Here is a 16854-nt window from a genome sequence, read left to right on the forward strand (position 1 = left end):
AGACTTAGCACCTCCACAGTTGCCTTCTCCTTCTTGCCTCTTCTTTCTTGATGGAGAGTAGATTAAGATATGTTTGTGACAGTGACCCAATCATTGCCTTAAACAAAACAATAGATGATCTTCATAAAAACTTGATTCTAATACTGTAGTAACCTGAGAGTTGACAGGCTTTTTTTTTTTTTTTTTATTTTTATAGACTGGAGTTGTCTCTGACTCCAAAACAACAGATTGATTGATCCATTTATTTGCCAAAGATTTGCTGCAAGTCTACAGTGAGCCATAATTGCTGTATTCTCTTTATCCAACCTTACAGGGAAAGAGAAGAGATAATACAAACAACAAGATTAGTTTTTATTTCATGTTGGTTGCATCTGGCATACCCATTTTCATTTGATTTTTTTTTTTCTTATTTAACATTTATTAAGTACTTTTTCTGAGTTAGGTGCTTCCTCACTAGGAGGGCTTTTTCCAGGATGAGATGGTGATTTGTTCAGGGTACACTCTAGTAACAGACTTGGATGTCTGACTACTATAGTCTGTTTTCTTCTCACTGCACCATGTTCCCCTTTTAGTGGGACCAGTTTAGCATCAGTTTCTTATTTGCTTTATGTTTTGTGCAGGGCAGGGACACACATTGGTTTCTAAAACAGAAAGTAGTAGAGCTGCTAAAAGTTCACCTAAGTAGCCTTGGGAAATAGATATGTAGTAGGCATAGAAACCAGTTAAGGCAGGATGATTTCCCAATCACATGGTGGTAGTATGATGTAGTGGACCGAGGGTTTCAATCCTGGCCCCTCTGTTTTCTGGCTGTTTGACCTTAGGCAAATCACCTAGCAAGCCACTTGTGCCTTAGTTTTTTCACTTGAAAAAACAGGGAATGTGTATTCCCTACCTAGCAGGGCTGTGTAAGGAGTAAAAAGATAATGAGATGTTATGGTCCTGGTATATAATAATCACTTGGCAAGGAAGCTGTGGAGGAAATCTTTATGGTTTAAACCCTAAGATTCTCTAACCTTGGTGCCTCCTATGAAGCCCTTTGTGAGATTTATGTCTGACGCTACCTGTGGAGGCCCAGTCTGGCTTACTTATGCAGCTTTGTTTAAAGGACGTGACCGAATTCCCTTGTGTGCAGGGTTTTTCAGCCAGTGTCTCTCTCTGTTTTTTGGTATGTTTGCAGGGATTCTCAAGCTTCTAAGTAATTTCAGTCTGAGGCGAGTTGGATTGATGTCAGGCTGCTTTAACACAGGTGTTATAAACAAGATTAAGAAGTTGTTGAGAAGATATCAGTGGAGCTCTGGGACTGGCTTTCTGGAGTCATTCTAAATTGACAGCTAATGGGTAGTTTGCCTTGATGGCTCTCTCTGAGTTGGTTGTAACTGACTAGAGATTCACCCACAGAAGAAACTTGCTTATGAAAATTCACTTTCCTTTCCTTTTTCAGAAAGTAAAGCTACTATACCATGTAATAATGTCTTTGCATTGTGCAAAAAAACAGTTGCCTTTGCACTGTTTTAAGATACCTTTTTCTAAGGCAGCCAATTTTTTTTTAAATTTTTATTTATTTATGATAGTCACACAGAGAGAGAGAGAGAGAGAGAGAGGCAGAGACACAGGCAGAGGGAGAAGCAGGCTCCATGCACCGGGAGCCCGACGTGGGATTCGATCCCGGGTCTCCAGGATCGCGCCCTGGGCCAAAGGCAGGGGCCAAACCGCTGCGCCACCCAGGGATCCCGAGGCAGCCAATTCTTAAGGTATTTTGATACCATAAGCCTGCCAAGCTTCAAAGAAAACTTGAAAAAGGGGGAAAGATGGTTCACATTATTTTATTCTTTTATTTATGTTTCTGTATAAGACAGTCATTTCATTATCTTCATCCTTGGTAGAATCCCTTCCTGTCCAGCAAAATATGTGTTTTGCCTTATCTGGTCTACTAGATGCTACTGCTAGAAAATTGAGTGTCCTAAAATGTTCTTGAAGTGAACAGTTATTAGTTTAAGATCACTTTAAAGTCAATTTTATAGCCTCCTTGCAAGAGAGTTGTGGTGAGGATAGAGCTTGCAGGGGAAATTTGTAGGTGGCAAGAGGCATTTAGCCAGGCTCCCAGAGAATTCCTATGGATCATATTCCATGTGGCCAGGTGGTCACTGATCTCTCTGTGCTCTAGGTGGAGGAAGCATTTCTGACTCTAAGAATAACTCATTCCCTGTACTTGTCTTTATTGGCAACGGAGGTGTTTTACTAACTTCAGTGGTTTGTAAAGCTTCTAGAAATAGTTAAACCTTTGAGTTGAGGAAAATAAAGTGCATCTTAGACAAAAGTAGACATGAAAGCATCTCTTTTCATTGTTTTTGATGGACTTATCAACAGGCATGTATTGAGGCCATAACACCAGATACTTCATTCAAGCTGAAAGAGGTAAATTGGTACTAGAAAGTATATTATATAATCATGCTATGTTTTCAGACTTTAAAATATTACCCATAATGTTGAAAAATACTCTAACAGGATACTCAGGGTAAAGCTTCATGTGGGTTCTGTCTTCCTTGAAATAAATGTGTGAGCTATTGTGTAACAGACTTATGTGGATAAGTTTTAACTTTTAAAACAGGTAAGGCCGAAAGCTCATGTCCTAGGCTCCTGAGATCAAAACCGTGTCAGAACCATTAAGAACTTAATGAGCAACTGTGAAAAATCTGGATTATGTAAGTGAATAAAATTATTTATTTCTTACTTACGATTTGGTTCTCACTAATTCAGTGCCAGGTTATTCTTACCTCTCCTTCCCATTTTCTCAAAACATCTTCACTTTTTTCTTTCCTATCTGTCTTTCTGTGAAGGTACATCCTTTCTCCCTATCCACTCTTTCCATTTGAAAGATGAATGAAGTTTTAAGTCTTGGCAGTGACCTCAGAGACAACTTATAGAAAAAGCAATTAAAGATTTCCTTGCCCCACTATAGTCTTAATGAAATTGCCCATTGCTAGAGGCAATACTCCACTGGCTGGAATCTTCTGTCAGCATAATTACATGTAACAGGTGTGCCATATTACATGCAAAACCACTCTGTGGGTCTGCTGGTTGCTGAATGAATACTCCACCTCTTCCCCACCTCTGTGACAAGCACTTACAAAGTATCTAATCTTTGTGTCACCTGAAATAATAGTTGTGAATTTATTGTATCTGAGCTTTGGTTTAAAACTGTAATTTAAAATAGTGTTGCCATGGGATGCCTGGGTGGCTCAGTGGTTTAGCGCCTGCCTTTGGCCCAGGGCATGATCCTGGAGACCTGGGATCGAATCCCACATCAGGCTCCCTGCATGGAGCCTGCTTCTCTCTCTGCCTATGTCTCTGCCTCTCATTGTGTCTCTCATGAATAAATAAATAAAATCTTTATAAAAAAATAGTGTCACATATTAATTTGTTATTTAATGTTTAAGGATTCAGAGTGGACTGGGTGGGTTCCCCAAATGGTCTGGGGGAGGAAGGTCTTACAGAAATCTCCATATAGACAGATGGCACAAAGCTTTTACAAATGGGCAAAGAACAAGGACAGAAAAGAGCTTTCCTGGTTAAAGCCGTGGACAGAAAAGTAGCAGAAGAGATTTTATTGTTAGTTGAAAGATAATGGCAGCAGGGAGAGATGATGAAAATTGTGCCTTTAACACGATAGTTTCTGAGGTTGTGACTAAGGAAAAGGATCCGGAGGTTGTGTGCACTGCTCCTGCAAAAGCAAAAGATTTCAGACCTAGTTCTGTCTATAGCTTCAGGCTTAAGTCCTGTCACTTCCTTGAATCTTAGTTTATTCATCGGTAAATTATGAGGTTGTACTGATATTCTTTGTCTGAACCTGAGTTTTACTATTTTTACCCTTTCTATCACTTGGTACCATTAGAGAATTAACTAAGTGGTACATAAAATATTACCTAGGCTGGCATAAAATAATCAGCTATGTAGGTGTGAATGAATCTTGCCTGGCTGCAGTCACCCTAATGACCCAAGGACCTCTGAGAATATGTGTACTTTATAATGTTTGCTAATAGTAAGTTATGATTCTTGGGGAGTTACTGGTTTAGTTGTCCTCTCCCCACTCTCTCACTGACTTACCAACATGGGTTGAGTGCCTGCTCTGATGTTGGGTGTTAGCAGCAAGGGTCCAATCCCATGGTTCCTGCTCTTGAGAACCCAGCTTATGAATTAGTAGAGGAGATGGAGATTTATTAATGCATGCAATATGTGTCGATAAAGGTATGATATGATGCACTGCTGAGGAAGCTCAGAGGTCTTACTGGAGTTTTGGGAAGACTCTTAGAAAGGCTGAGTAGGATTTCCCTAGTTTGAAGGAAGAAAGGAAAGTGATCTGCTGTTCATAGTAGCACTGTGTGTATTCACCCTGTTGCAAGGCATTGTTTAAATAGCCCAAGGTGACTCTTGGGTCCCTCTCTCAGTCTTTGAATATGTTACTGGCTTTTCCGATAGCAGGGTTTCTGGACCCTGTACTGCTCTTGAATTATCTAGATTTAATCCTTCTTTTTCAAGTGTGGTCGCTAATTCAGTGCTGTGGAACTGTAGCCAAATTGGATGTTATGCTTCTAATAGTATGACCTTAATATGCATTAGCTTTAAAAATATTTAAAGTTGGTCATCCTGTTGATTCATTGAATTGGAGATTTACTGAAGCCATCAGCTCTTTTCTGACTAAATTGTTTTTAAGTCACTTTTCCCCAGGCAGGGACTTTATATATTTGCCATTTTGAATTTAAACAAAGGACTCCATAGTGTTTATACTCTTTTGGTTCAACCAATTAGGGTTCTGCCTGTCTGTGCTACCATTCATCCACATTTCTCTGCCTGTTTGAGTAACTTTGTGAAAGATCTTGTTGAGATAAAGGTACCCAATCTGTGTTATAAACCCTGAACCTTAGTGAGCCGCAACAACATAAGGGAACTGCAACCAGTGGGGTACGACTTGTTCTGCATGATTCCCTGCTTGCTTCCGGTGGTCCCCCACTTCTCCCTCTGAGTGTATGCATAACCATACCATTTCGCAAAATTTACTTCAGATCTTTTTTTTTTTTTTTAAGAAATAAAGTTTTTTAAATACAGTTGAAGTCCCTTGTATGCCCCTCCCTAATCCAATTTCTTCATTACACTTTTTAGAAGCAATTACCATCTTGAATTTGGTGATTATTGTTCCCACACACTTTTTTATTATTACTACTTATGTGTACAACCAGTGATAATTGAAATTTTTTTCTTTTTTTTTTAAGATTTTATTTATTTATTCATGAGAAACAGAGAGAGAGAGAGAGAGAGAGAGAGAGAGAGGCAGAGACACAGGCAGAAGGAGGAGCAGACTCCATGCAGGGAGCCCAATGTGGGACTCGATCCTGGGACTCCAGGATCACACCCTGAGCAGAAGGCAGACGCTCAACCACTGAGCCACCCAGGCGTCCCGAAATTTTTTTTCTTATTACAAATATGTTCCAGTGAACATTCTTTAAGTATCTTTATGCATATGTCTGACAGTTTCTGTAATGTGTGTGTGTATATACATATACACACACATACCTGGGAGTAAAATTTCTGGGGTACGCAGAATGTATGCATTTTCAGTGTTATTAGGTATCACCAATTAGTTTTGTACTCATTTACACTCCTATCAGCGAGTTTTAACAGTTCCTATTTCTCCACATCTTCACCAACATATGATTAGATTTTAATTTTTTCATTTTTTTCCAATCTAATATCTTATGTTTTTTATGTGCATTTAAAAAAAAATATTTTATTTATTTATTTATTTATTTATTTATTTATTTATTTATTTATTTATTTATTTATTCATGAGAGACACACAGAGAGAGAGAAGCAGAGACATAGGCAGAGGGAGAAGCAGGCTCTTAGAGGTTGGGAGCCAAATGTGGGACTCGATCCCTGGACTCCAGGACCATGCCCTGAGCTGAAGGCAGTCGCTTAACCACTGAGCCACTCAGGCATCCCTATGTGCATTTTTCTGATTTCTAGGGGCATTGGATCCTTTTTTTTTTTATGCCAACAGGCTGCTCAGTATTTTTTCTTTTGTGATCACAATCGTGATGATACTCCTTGTCAAAAGTTGGTTTTAAGTAATTCTAAAAGTCTATTGTATATATAGGATCTTGCATTAGCAATCATTAAGAGAAATTGAATCTTAGGTTCTGTTCTCTTTTCAAAATGCTATATCTTTATCTTATTTAATCTTATTCTCCCTTATCTTACTAAAACAATCCTGTGAGGTAGAACAAGAGCAGAGCATTTTATAAATGCTGCACTGATAAGTCAAATGACTTATCTAAGGTCATGTGACTCTTAAGTGATTCACAGGAACCTAGATTTTTCTGATTACTGGTTTGTTGCTTTTTGTTTTGTACTATGGTACTTTCAGATCAGTGCGATTCTGTTGTTATTGTTGTTGGATTGATGTCTGGTATTTCCTCTAGCAGAGTGATGTTCAGGTTCTATTAGCTTAGTAAACACTTCCTGAGTGAATGAATGAATGATGATAGTTCTGGTGTAACTGACAAAACATTCATAATAAGTCTGCTAAAATGGAGGTAGTTTACCTTTCAACGATTTTACAAGTATCTGCCTCTGTTAGCCTTGATAAATAAAGAAACTGAATCAACATTCAGCTTTCTGATGCAGCTGCAGAATTAATCAGAGAAGATGTCAAAGTAAATCATGGATGCTAAAGTATAGTTTGTACTTTTAAAAAAGAAATCCACACACCCTTTGGAGGTGAGAGGAATATATATTCAGGCTTTCACAGAAGTAAGAATTTTCGGTAGGAATAATTCATTAAGTAGAGTCTTCATGATTGCTGATTTAAATCATAAATCACATCCATGTTACTTGTCAGCCAATCAGATTACAGATTTTAAGTGAGAGTGTTGGTGATTTTAATTTTTGATACATTGATTTTTCTGATTTAAGTTTGTAAGATTTAAGTTTGTAAACATATAATATGTAATTATATGTTTTATTAAGATTTAAGTTTGTAAACATATAATATGTAATTGTATTTTAATACCTGGAATAGGGGATCCCTGGGTGGCGCAGCGGTTTGGCGCCTGCCTTTGGCCCAGGGCGCGATCCTGGAGACCCGGGATCGAATCCCACATCGGGCTCCCGGTGCATGGAGCCTGCTTCTCCCTCTGCCTGTGTCTCTGCCTCTCTCTCTCTCTCTCTCTCTCTCTCTGTGACTATCATAAATTAAAAAAAAAAAAAATACCTGGAATATTTCCCAGATATTTCTTAAAAATATGATACAATAATCCTTTGTTAATGTATCACTTTACAGTTTACATAGGGCCCCTTTGTAAGATGTTTTAGTCATCACAACAACCTTTTGAGGTCTGTCTCTGATGGCTTTGATCCCTGATTATGAACTTTGGCTAATGGTAGTTGCAGCATTAGAGATTGTGAGCTTTTTCAGTTCTGGTGCCTTAAGCAAATTTGCAAGGGAGCCCTGATGTTAACTTTGGCAGGTTTCATGCCTGCAAATATTGATTGAGCCAGAAGTCCTAGTTGTAAAATGTCACCAGCGAATGTGCAGCCAGCAAAGGCAAGGGAAAACTCATTACTGCAGCTCATCTGTAACTTCTGGGTCAGGCCACTCACTACCATCTGGTAAAAATGAATGTTTGAAAACTCCCTTTTATTCTGACAAAATGTAATCAGGCGAGGTTAACAGCAGATGATTTCTGAGCATTTCAAATTGGTTATACCAATCCGTCCACAGTCTGGATTTGTGACATTCCATATGTCTAATTACCTTAAGAGGTATCAGAAACCTTTAAAATTATGAAACCTAATGGCAGGAAGGAATTTAATTATTTGTATACCTACTTTTCTCCCATGCATTGCATGCACTCCTCCCCCCATATTGAAAGTGTTTATTCTGAAAAAGAAAAGGCAATGATATAGAAGGAAAGAAATAGGATTACTGTCTTGAAATAATCTCAAGGATTTTTTTAAAATATAGAGTGAGGGACGCCTGGGTGGCTCAGTGGTTGAGCGCCTGTGTTTGGCTCAGGGTGTGATCCCGGGGTCTGGGGTCAAGTCTGGCATCAGGCTCCCCACAGGGAGCCTGCTTTTCCCTCTGCCTATGTCTCTGCCTCTCCTTCTGTGTCTCTCATGAATAATTAAATAACATCTTTTAAAAAAAAATACGACAGGAGACTAATCGTTGTTTATATTGCTTTAAAGGGAAAGATTAGGGACCAAGGAAGAAAGTTGTAAGTTGGAAGGTTTCTCCTCAATTTAACAAACTCTTTGAGTGATCCCAAGATGGGAAGGGCATGATTTAGGGAGGGGGTAAGTTTCTGGTTACTGGAAGTGTTAGGAAAGCCCCAGCCTATACCCAGTGGAGATGTTTTAAAGAGGATTCAGACCTCAGATAGGTGATTGGTTTAGATCAAGGCTTCCTAGTCTAGATGTCTCTAGTGCTTCAGAATTAGTACAGGAGGTTGTGAATCCAGACAGATGTACACAGGCATTCTCTGTAGAATGAATCTCAGTCTCAAAATCTCTCTCAAAACGAATCCATCTCTTTCTTTCTCTCTCTCTCTCATAAATGTAGGAGTTATAAACAAATTCAAGGAAAGTATTACCAAAAAAAAAAAAGTATTACCAAAGAGATAGTATTTGTTGTCATTGTGTTCTTAATCATTGGACATTAAGAGGTACAGCAAGGGATGGAGTCTGTCATATTTTGACATTAAAAAAAATCCTCCTTTAAAACCTGTTAATGGTCAACACCCTTTCCAAACTTAGGTTCTTTGATTTTTTAAATCAGGTGTGTCAAAAATAGGTGGGAAGCTACATGTATTGTCTTCTATGAGCCAGTCTCTTCTGGGCACTTCAGAAACATTGGCCTTTTTGTGCTTACATGTATGTATATACATATATAGGTAAGTGTATGAAGTGGTTATTGTTCCTAGCGTATAGATTGAGAAAATTCAAACTTAGAGGGGGTAAGTTACTTTACAGGACTGCTAACTAACTAGAGGCACTAGGATTTGAATTTAGGAAAATTTGACTCCAAAACTCATTCTCCATATAGGATATCACCAATTGCAAATAGGTTAGCAAGGACTAGTGAGTATTGCAAAGTAGGAAAAGAAAAGCACTATATTGGGAATTAGAAGCCTTGATGAATTACTGTCCATCACAAGCAAATTGCTTAGAGCCACTAAGCTTAGATTTCCCTGTCTATAAAGAGAGGTATAAATTAGATTATCGCTTTGAGCTCAAATTTCTAAGTCTTCCCCATTGTTTGATATTTAGGAAATAATACTTTATGCTCCTTTGGAAGGCCCTTTTTTGAAGTTCTGAAGCTTCTTGGTACTAGATGGAACATTCCTGGTTTATTATTAGGTTATAGAAGATTTCCTTTGACTTTTTCCATCCTTTAATAGAATTGAACATATTTTTTCTTCCAATAACATAAAAGTACATTTTATAAAAATCACTACCTTCCTAAGCCGGTAACTTGGAATACTGAACTTATTTAGACACCCCCCCCCCATACACATCTCCACTGTTATATCCTGGTATAGATGTGCTTTCACATTAATAATTGTGCTGTGTGTTTTCATAATTTATCATAATGATGCCATTATTGCTTATTATAGAAGGCCCCTTTCTCCCACCCCTACCCCCAAGTCTAATTGAGGTCGAGACAAGACCATAAATGTGATAATATAGATTGCATGCTCAGAGGAAATGGAGTTGGTTTCATAGTGGAGTTTTAATTTAGGATTCGTTCTGGTGATGTAGCGTCTTCCTATGGTACATTACTTTGAGCCCAATATAACTGCATTTTCCCACAGCTCCTCATTATAGCTACAGCTTCTCACTGCTTTTTAATTAAAAAAAAAAAATAGAGAGAGGGAGAGAGGGGAAAAATGAAACCTACAGCTTAGGTTGGATATTGTCTGGGTACGCAGGGAGTATCCTAGGCAGATTACTTATTTAATTTTTTAACTCTTTCCAAGCTTTTGTGGTGATGTCTTGATATCTGTTTCCAGGGGGATGTATATATATATATCATCCATCACACATACACACATAATAGGCTTCAAGATTTTTGGAAAGTAAAAGCATCTTATATATAATCTTGAAGCTTACTATAAGCTTTGAACAAGTGGAAATCTTTTATGTAACCTAGAAAGGCTACCAACTGTGTGGTTGGACGGTGGCAAATGCTTAGTGAGCATTTATATTGCTCACTACCTATTGGGAGTAAGGCAGGGAACGTAGAAGATTTTTTAAATCCTTAAAGGCTGATGTTCTGGAACATCAGAAGTTAAGAGTTAATCATTTTTTCTCTAGTCTGTGGGCAGCAGAGACAAAGAAATGACTTTATGAGGAACAGTTTCTTTTGTCATTCCTTCATCTTGAGGGATTCCAAACACCTTTCAGATACCAAAACAAATTAATCTCCAAAAGTGACTGGTAAGAATGGCTTAATCCTCATGGGATTGGTTTTGTAAGATACAAGGAGAGCTCATGTGTGAGCTGTTGACCTCTCTGACAGGCTAAGAGTGTTATATTCCTTTCCTGAATCCAGAGCTCTTTGGCTCTTCTATAGTGGAATTGGTTTGACAGCTCTGAGATTCTTCTCCATTTATGTATTCTTGCTTTGTTTTGTGTAACTGATCACTCTCTCAGTAGCAAATATTGGTAAATATAATGTAGACATTTATTTATTTCCAGGTGAGGATATTGTTAGCTTCATGATTTTTTTTTTGTGGGGACCTTTCACAAACAGTACTTAAGCTTTCTTAGTCCATATTTTATACAATGTTGTTGGAAAGACGGTTCCATTTTGCTTTATCAGGGAACAGGAAGTCCTCAGATGAAAATCCTCTAGACCTGTGGTAGCCAATATGATAGCCGCTAGCAGTATATGGCTGTTGGGACATGAAATGGGGCTGAGTCTGGGTTGAGATACACTCTGAATGTAAAGTAGTCTACCAAACTCTAGAAGCTTGAGTATGAAAAAAAATGTAAAATATCACATTAGTAATTCTAAAATATTGATTACATCTTAAAATGATAATATTTTAAATATATTAGATTAAAACAACATTAAAATTAATTTCACCTGCTTTTTACTTTTTAAAATGTGGCCCCTAAGAAATTTAAAATTACATCTATGATTTCCATTTCATTTTGATTGGGTAACTATGTCCTAGACCATTAAGCCCCTTGATAGGAAAGTAGCATTTGTCTTATTCACATTTATGTCCCCAGTCACCAGCATAGGCCTTATACTTAGTTGGCATTTAGTAAATATTTGTCAAAGAAATGAATCCTAACCTTTATCCTTCAGAGTGGTCAGGTTCAGAAATGAGTAGAAACTTCTTTGGGAGTGTTAGTATCTAAAAAAGAGACAACACTTATTGAAAAGAACAACAATTCTTAAAATCCTGCCTTGGGAGAAAAAAATTGCTGAAACAAAATATCTCGGGGCCTTTAAACAGCTTACCTATCTGTTGGAGGCAGGAGCTGATAATGTTGCTGAAGCAACCATGGCAGAGGACCCTAGTGGCTTTGGCTCTGCTCTGCTGGAGAGTTGTTATGAGAGGAACTCCAGCTGAATGCCCTGTGTAACAGAGAAGGGAGGTGTAGAAAACAGTTTGTGAACCAGAGTTTCCCCTCTTAGGGATGTTGTGCTCAGACTATTCCTAAAGATTAACAAAGTTGTTCTTTTCTCAAGAATCCATCCTGGCCCTATCTGTGCCCGTGTCACCATTTAGACAAGACCCAAATGGAAGCCTGGGACTACCGTGGGCCACCTTATTACCTGAAGACCCTTCAAGCCTTACATTTCTTTAATACATTACTTGTTGAACTAATGGTTTAACAACTATCATTTTAACTTTACTGAGGTCTTACATGACTTATATTTATGGGTATAGGTTCTTGACTGAAAGTCCCTTGAACCTGTCTCAGTGAGAGTCCTGGAATTAAGACCTGGATTAGCAAACTTCCGAGAGTTCGGGTTCACCTTTGAGAATGGACAAGACTGTCTTTGCAAGAGTTTATTAAAGGATCTCAGGCATCCCGCCTCCCTGCTTAGAAAATAAAACTGTTAACCTACTTTTCTTCCCCAGAGGTGTGGTGAAGATTAAGAGAGGTGCTTTAAGTTCTGCAGAAGAAAAGTGCATTTTCAGTGGAAATTATTAGAGGTAAAAGTGAAACTCCTCCCCTAGCTCTGAAAGGTTTGTTTTTTAATAGTAGTTTGGAAGACATAAGATTGGAAGATGTATTCCAAAGAGACACTGACAATGTTCTTTCAGTTTTGCATTTCTTAAGTGTGGCGGTATTTAGCTTTCTCCTTTTAATTGTGGTCCACTGGCTTTTCTGTCTGCCCTCAGAGATAAACAATCCAGAAATCTCCTTTCCGTGGAGAACTGTGGAACTCATGCTTTGATTTGACTGCTGCAGCAGGCTCAACGCTAATCAGAATCGCAGCAGGGCTCATTTTATGAGCCTGAAAGAATTAGTGCTCCCAGGGGGCTAAAGTTCTTACCTGCTGGGGAGCTACAGATTTCTGGTTTGAAGCCTGCCCTCCTTTAGGATCAAGCTACCTTTCCTTCCTTTCTTGCATGAACACCACAACCTCCTTTTTCTTGTGGTCCATGGTAACTGGCATGTTGATTTCTTTCTTCTTTTTCTCCTGTTTTTCTAAGTGCAGACCAGTGATGATGACAATAGATTCTTCTAATTTTTGTATTTATGCAAGTAGAGTGTTATCATAGGAAATTGTAATCTATCTTATGGAGGCTAGGAGCAGAGTGAAAAATAGCAGGTGGTAGCCTACAAACCAAATTGTCTAATGTGAGTTTTCTAAGCAATGTCATATGCTTAGACTTATTGGCGCACCTGGTATGTGGAACCAGCAGGGTATGTGAATATAGAGAGGAGTGAGGAGTGACTTTGCACCACTGGAATAGTGGAACTCAGTAGCATTATGGGTTATAAGTCAAAAGGTGAGATATGTAATGTGTATAGTAGAAATTTGTCTCTTATTACCATGAAACAACTTAGCAGGCTGGCAGCAAATGTGGCATTCTATTCTGTTGGTCTTAATAAACCATATCGCACCTAGCACACTATTTGTGTATGTGGTTATCATAATATAAAAAGAAAAGCTCATTGAGCCTAGCACAAATGTGTTGAGGGAGACAGAATCATGTGGATTACCTTATAGTAATAATCTTTTATATTTGTTTGGTACTGTAATCATTTAGCATTCTTTTTTTATAAATATTTTATTTATTTATTAGAGAGAGAGGGAGAGAGTGCTTGCACATGCACCAGCAGAGGGAGGGCCAGAGGAAGAGAGAGAAGCAGACTCCCATTGAACAGGAAGCCTGATGTGGAGGCTCAATCCCAAGACCCTGGGATCATGCCCTGAGCTGAAGGCAAGACGCCTAATTTACTGAGCCACCCAGGCACCTCTTTTTTATTTAGCGTTCTTTCACTCAAGTTTGCAACCTTTTAGTACAAACTTCCAGTTATGGATAAGTTCTGGGAATCCATCAGATAGCAGAGTGACTATAGTTAACAAGTGTATTGTATACTTGAAAGTTGCTAAGGGAGTAGATCTTAAATGTTCTCATCACAAAAAAAAAAAAAAGTAATTATGAGAGGTGATGGAAGTGTTAACTAACTTATGTGTAATCATTTTGCAATATATACATGAATCAAATACATTGTTATATGTACACAGTGACATATGTACACAGCATTATATGTCAATTATATCTCAGTAAGGCTGGAAAAAGAATGGTAAATATACACACACAGAGAAGCATCCTTTGAAGTTCACAAGGAAAAGGGTTATAATTTCCATTTGCTATTTGCAGATGAGGAAACAAAGGTTTAGAGAGGTTAATGACATGCCCAGAGCTGTACCAGTAGTAATTTGAGCTGTTTGAGCCCTGGTGCAGTGCTGTTTCTCCTTAGCTCTGAAGGCCATTTCGGTAGTGCCCCCATTTTATTCCAATTTAACAGAAGGGCACTGTTAAGAACTCCTCCATGGACTGCAGTGTCAAAGGCAGACTGAGGACCTAACAGTGGGGCAGACAGAGCTCTGGACCAGAAGTCGGGAAGTGTCAATTGTGTTTTCAGTTCTGCTGCTGGTTTTGCATCTTTGGGTAATACTACCTCTGGGCCTTCTTCTACCCTGCTCTTCTGTAAAGTAGGACTTCGGAGTGCAGTAGCCCCTTGGATGTTGCATGTGTAATCTTCTCCATGAGAACTTGTGAGTGACTGTAGTCTTTTCTTAGACATGAATTACAACCGTGTGCAGAGGGATTAGTGTTGGGGATTGTGTCATAACTAGTAAATTGAGCCGAATGTGTCTCAGAGTGGCTGTGTTCCCTGTGATTTCTATATGTACAGTAACTTTTGTGAAGTGGTAAAACTACGCATATTTTTTAAATTCTGTAAAAAAAAAAAAAAAAAAAAAGCCAACAACCTTGTAGGTGACATCAGTCCTGTATTTATAAAATTGCTACAGGTCTGAAAAAATGACCGCTTGGAACTTGGCTTCATTTTGTGAGAGAAACCATTTTGTATGGAGTTTTTCATCAGTGAATTCTTGAAAGCTTTTAGAATGGCTGCTATGTATGCCCTTCTAGATCTTTTCCAGCTCTGGAATCCTATGTTTCTTTTTTCTCTTTCTCAGCCCAACAGGGGCACAAAACGTCCCCGGGATGATGAAGAGGAAGAGCTGAAAATGCGTCGGAGACAAGCTGGTCCCAGAGACCGTGGCCGCTATCGGGAAGAGGAAATGACGGTGGTAGAAGAAGCAGATGATGACAAAAAGAGACTGCTTCAGATTATTGACAGAGAGGGCGAGGAGGAAGAGGAAGAGGTAAGGTGGCAGACGAGGCTGGCCGTGACACCATATCTGTAGAGGGTCATTTTATGCCAAATGCTTTCCCTGAGCTTTTCACCTTAATCTGTGAAATAGGGTTAAGAATACTTACTGCACAGTATTAACATGAAGGTGAAATGCAATAATAAAGTCAGGAAGCATTTTCAAAGTGTAAAGATCATTATAGATAGAGTTTTTAAATTATTCTGGATTATGTGTCATAATCGAGGCCTGAGCACTGTGAGGCTGTTGCTATTGACTGAGCAGGGTCAGAAGGATTCTTAGACTAGACACATTGAAGGCATGTCCATTTTTTAGTAGTATAGTTAGTAATCTTTAAAAGAGGAGTAGAATTTTATCAAACTAGTGGAAGAAGGTTTTTCAGTTGAGATGTCATTAGCAAGGCCACAAAGGTGGAGAAGTTCAAAGGTGGAGCTAAGAGATTAGCTTTTTAGGTGTAATTGAAAAATACAGTTTAGGAAAAGAAGTGCTATGTGCTGTTCCTCAAGGTGCCTTAAGGCATACTCGTTCCTACTGCTGAACCTTTTTACTTCTGTACCCTTCGTGGAATGCTCTTCCCCTAATGCTTTGCAAGACAGCTTTCTTCTGAACTGAGAAATCCAGGTCTCAGTTCAGATGTCTCCTCCTCAGAGACAGAGAAGCCTTTCCTATCTCTGAGGTAGCCCTGTAAATCATTCTCTCTTTCTCTTATCACTTCGATCAGTATATTGTCTTCACAGCACTTACAATGATCTGAGATCCTGGTTTATTTATTTTACTCATTTGCTATTCTCTCCCTGACCTCTTAGGAAAAAGGGACTGGCTCTGTTTTGTTCACAGCTGTATCTCTAACACTCGGTGCAATGCCTGACTCTTGGTAGGCCCTTAATAAATATTTATTGAATGAATAAATGAACGAAGCTAAAAAGAGTAGAGGTAAAATACCAGTGATTAAAAATAAAATGACCTTACCTAAGTGTCTTTTTATATCCTTAAGTATTAACTTGTATGTTATTTCACTCTGGCATTTTGTTCAATATGAATTATGGAAATAGATTCTTAAGAGCCAGCTGTTTTTTGGTTCCCTGAAAGACATGATGCTAAGTTTGGATTTAAAAAATGAAGCTGGAGTGTGAATCTGAGAAGGGAAAAAAATGGATTCATATTCCAAAAAGGTCTTTACTATATTGTGACAATAACTCTCTCCTCATTAGGATCCCCAAATTAGCAGTGCTAATTTGGGGATCTGCCCCTAAAAGATGGTGGTGCTTTGGAAATCTGTGGTGGGAGACAGTCCTGAATTTCCTCTCTAAGGGCAGCAGCCCTGCTAGGCTTAGACAAACAGTGTGTGTAGCATATCCTCCCTCCTTCCTTCCCTGTTCCCTGCCTCCTCCCCCCCCCCCCCCCCCCAATAGCTTCTGCTCAATCTGTTAGCCCTGCAGCAGCAGTTAATTGGCAGGTATAATTCCCATGTAGGGCAAGGCTGGTACTGGAGGATTAGGATAGTAGCTGTCATGGGTAAGTGGTTTCTAGCCTAGGAGACAGAAATGTAGTGTGGGACCAGGCCTTCTGTTAGGGGACAAGGGAAAAAGAGATCGCTTTGTAAAAATGACACATGGAAGACTACAAGTCTAGGAGTTATTTTCTCACTGCCACCAAGGTCCCGTTTGATGAAAAACAAGTGATGTTTGCCCCCGTAAAGTCACGTGGACTTGTAAAATATTATTGTCCTTTTTGTGCTACATCACCAGCATTCATCTTTCTGAAATCTCCCTCTGGTTTCTGACGTTGAGCTATTGGAGATACTGCTGTGGTCGATGACTAAGACTGATAATTCAGTTTTACTCCAGCATTGGAGGGAAATTAAAGGAGGGAAGGCCAAACCCTGAGAGGCCAAGATTTGGGGCATCCTGTGAGAGCTG

The 16854-nt window shown here is 38.9% G+C and overlaps 1 protein-coding gene across 4 annotated transcripts in view; it reads left to right on the forward strand.

Annotated features, from left to right (window-relative positions):
* CTNNBL1 (catenin beta like 1) overlaps positions 1–16854 on the forward strand; it is a 161853-nt gene that overhangs the window by 14896 nt on the left and 130103 nt on the right. For all 4 annotated transcript variants that reach the window (XM_077873122.1, XM_077873120.1, XM_077873121.1 and 1 more), the window contains exon 2: positions 14741–14929. In XM_077873122.1, the coding sequence (XP_077729248.1) occupies positions 14741–14929 (189 nt within the window). The remainder of the gene's footprint in view (positions 1–14740; positions 14930–16854) is intronic.

Source organism: Canis aureus, chromosome 26, assembly GCF_053574225.1.
Source record: "Canis aureus isolate CA01 chromosome 26, VMU_Caureus_v.1.0, whole genome shotgun sequence".
Classification (NCBI taxonomy): Eukaryota; Metazoa; Chordata; class Mammalia; order Carnivora; family Canidae; genus Canis; species Canis aureus.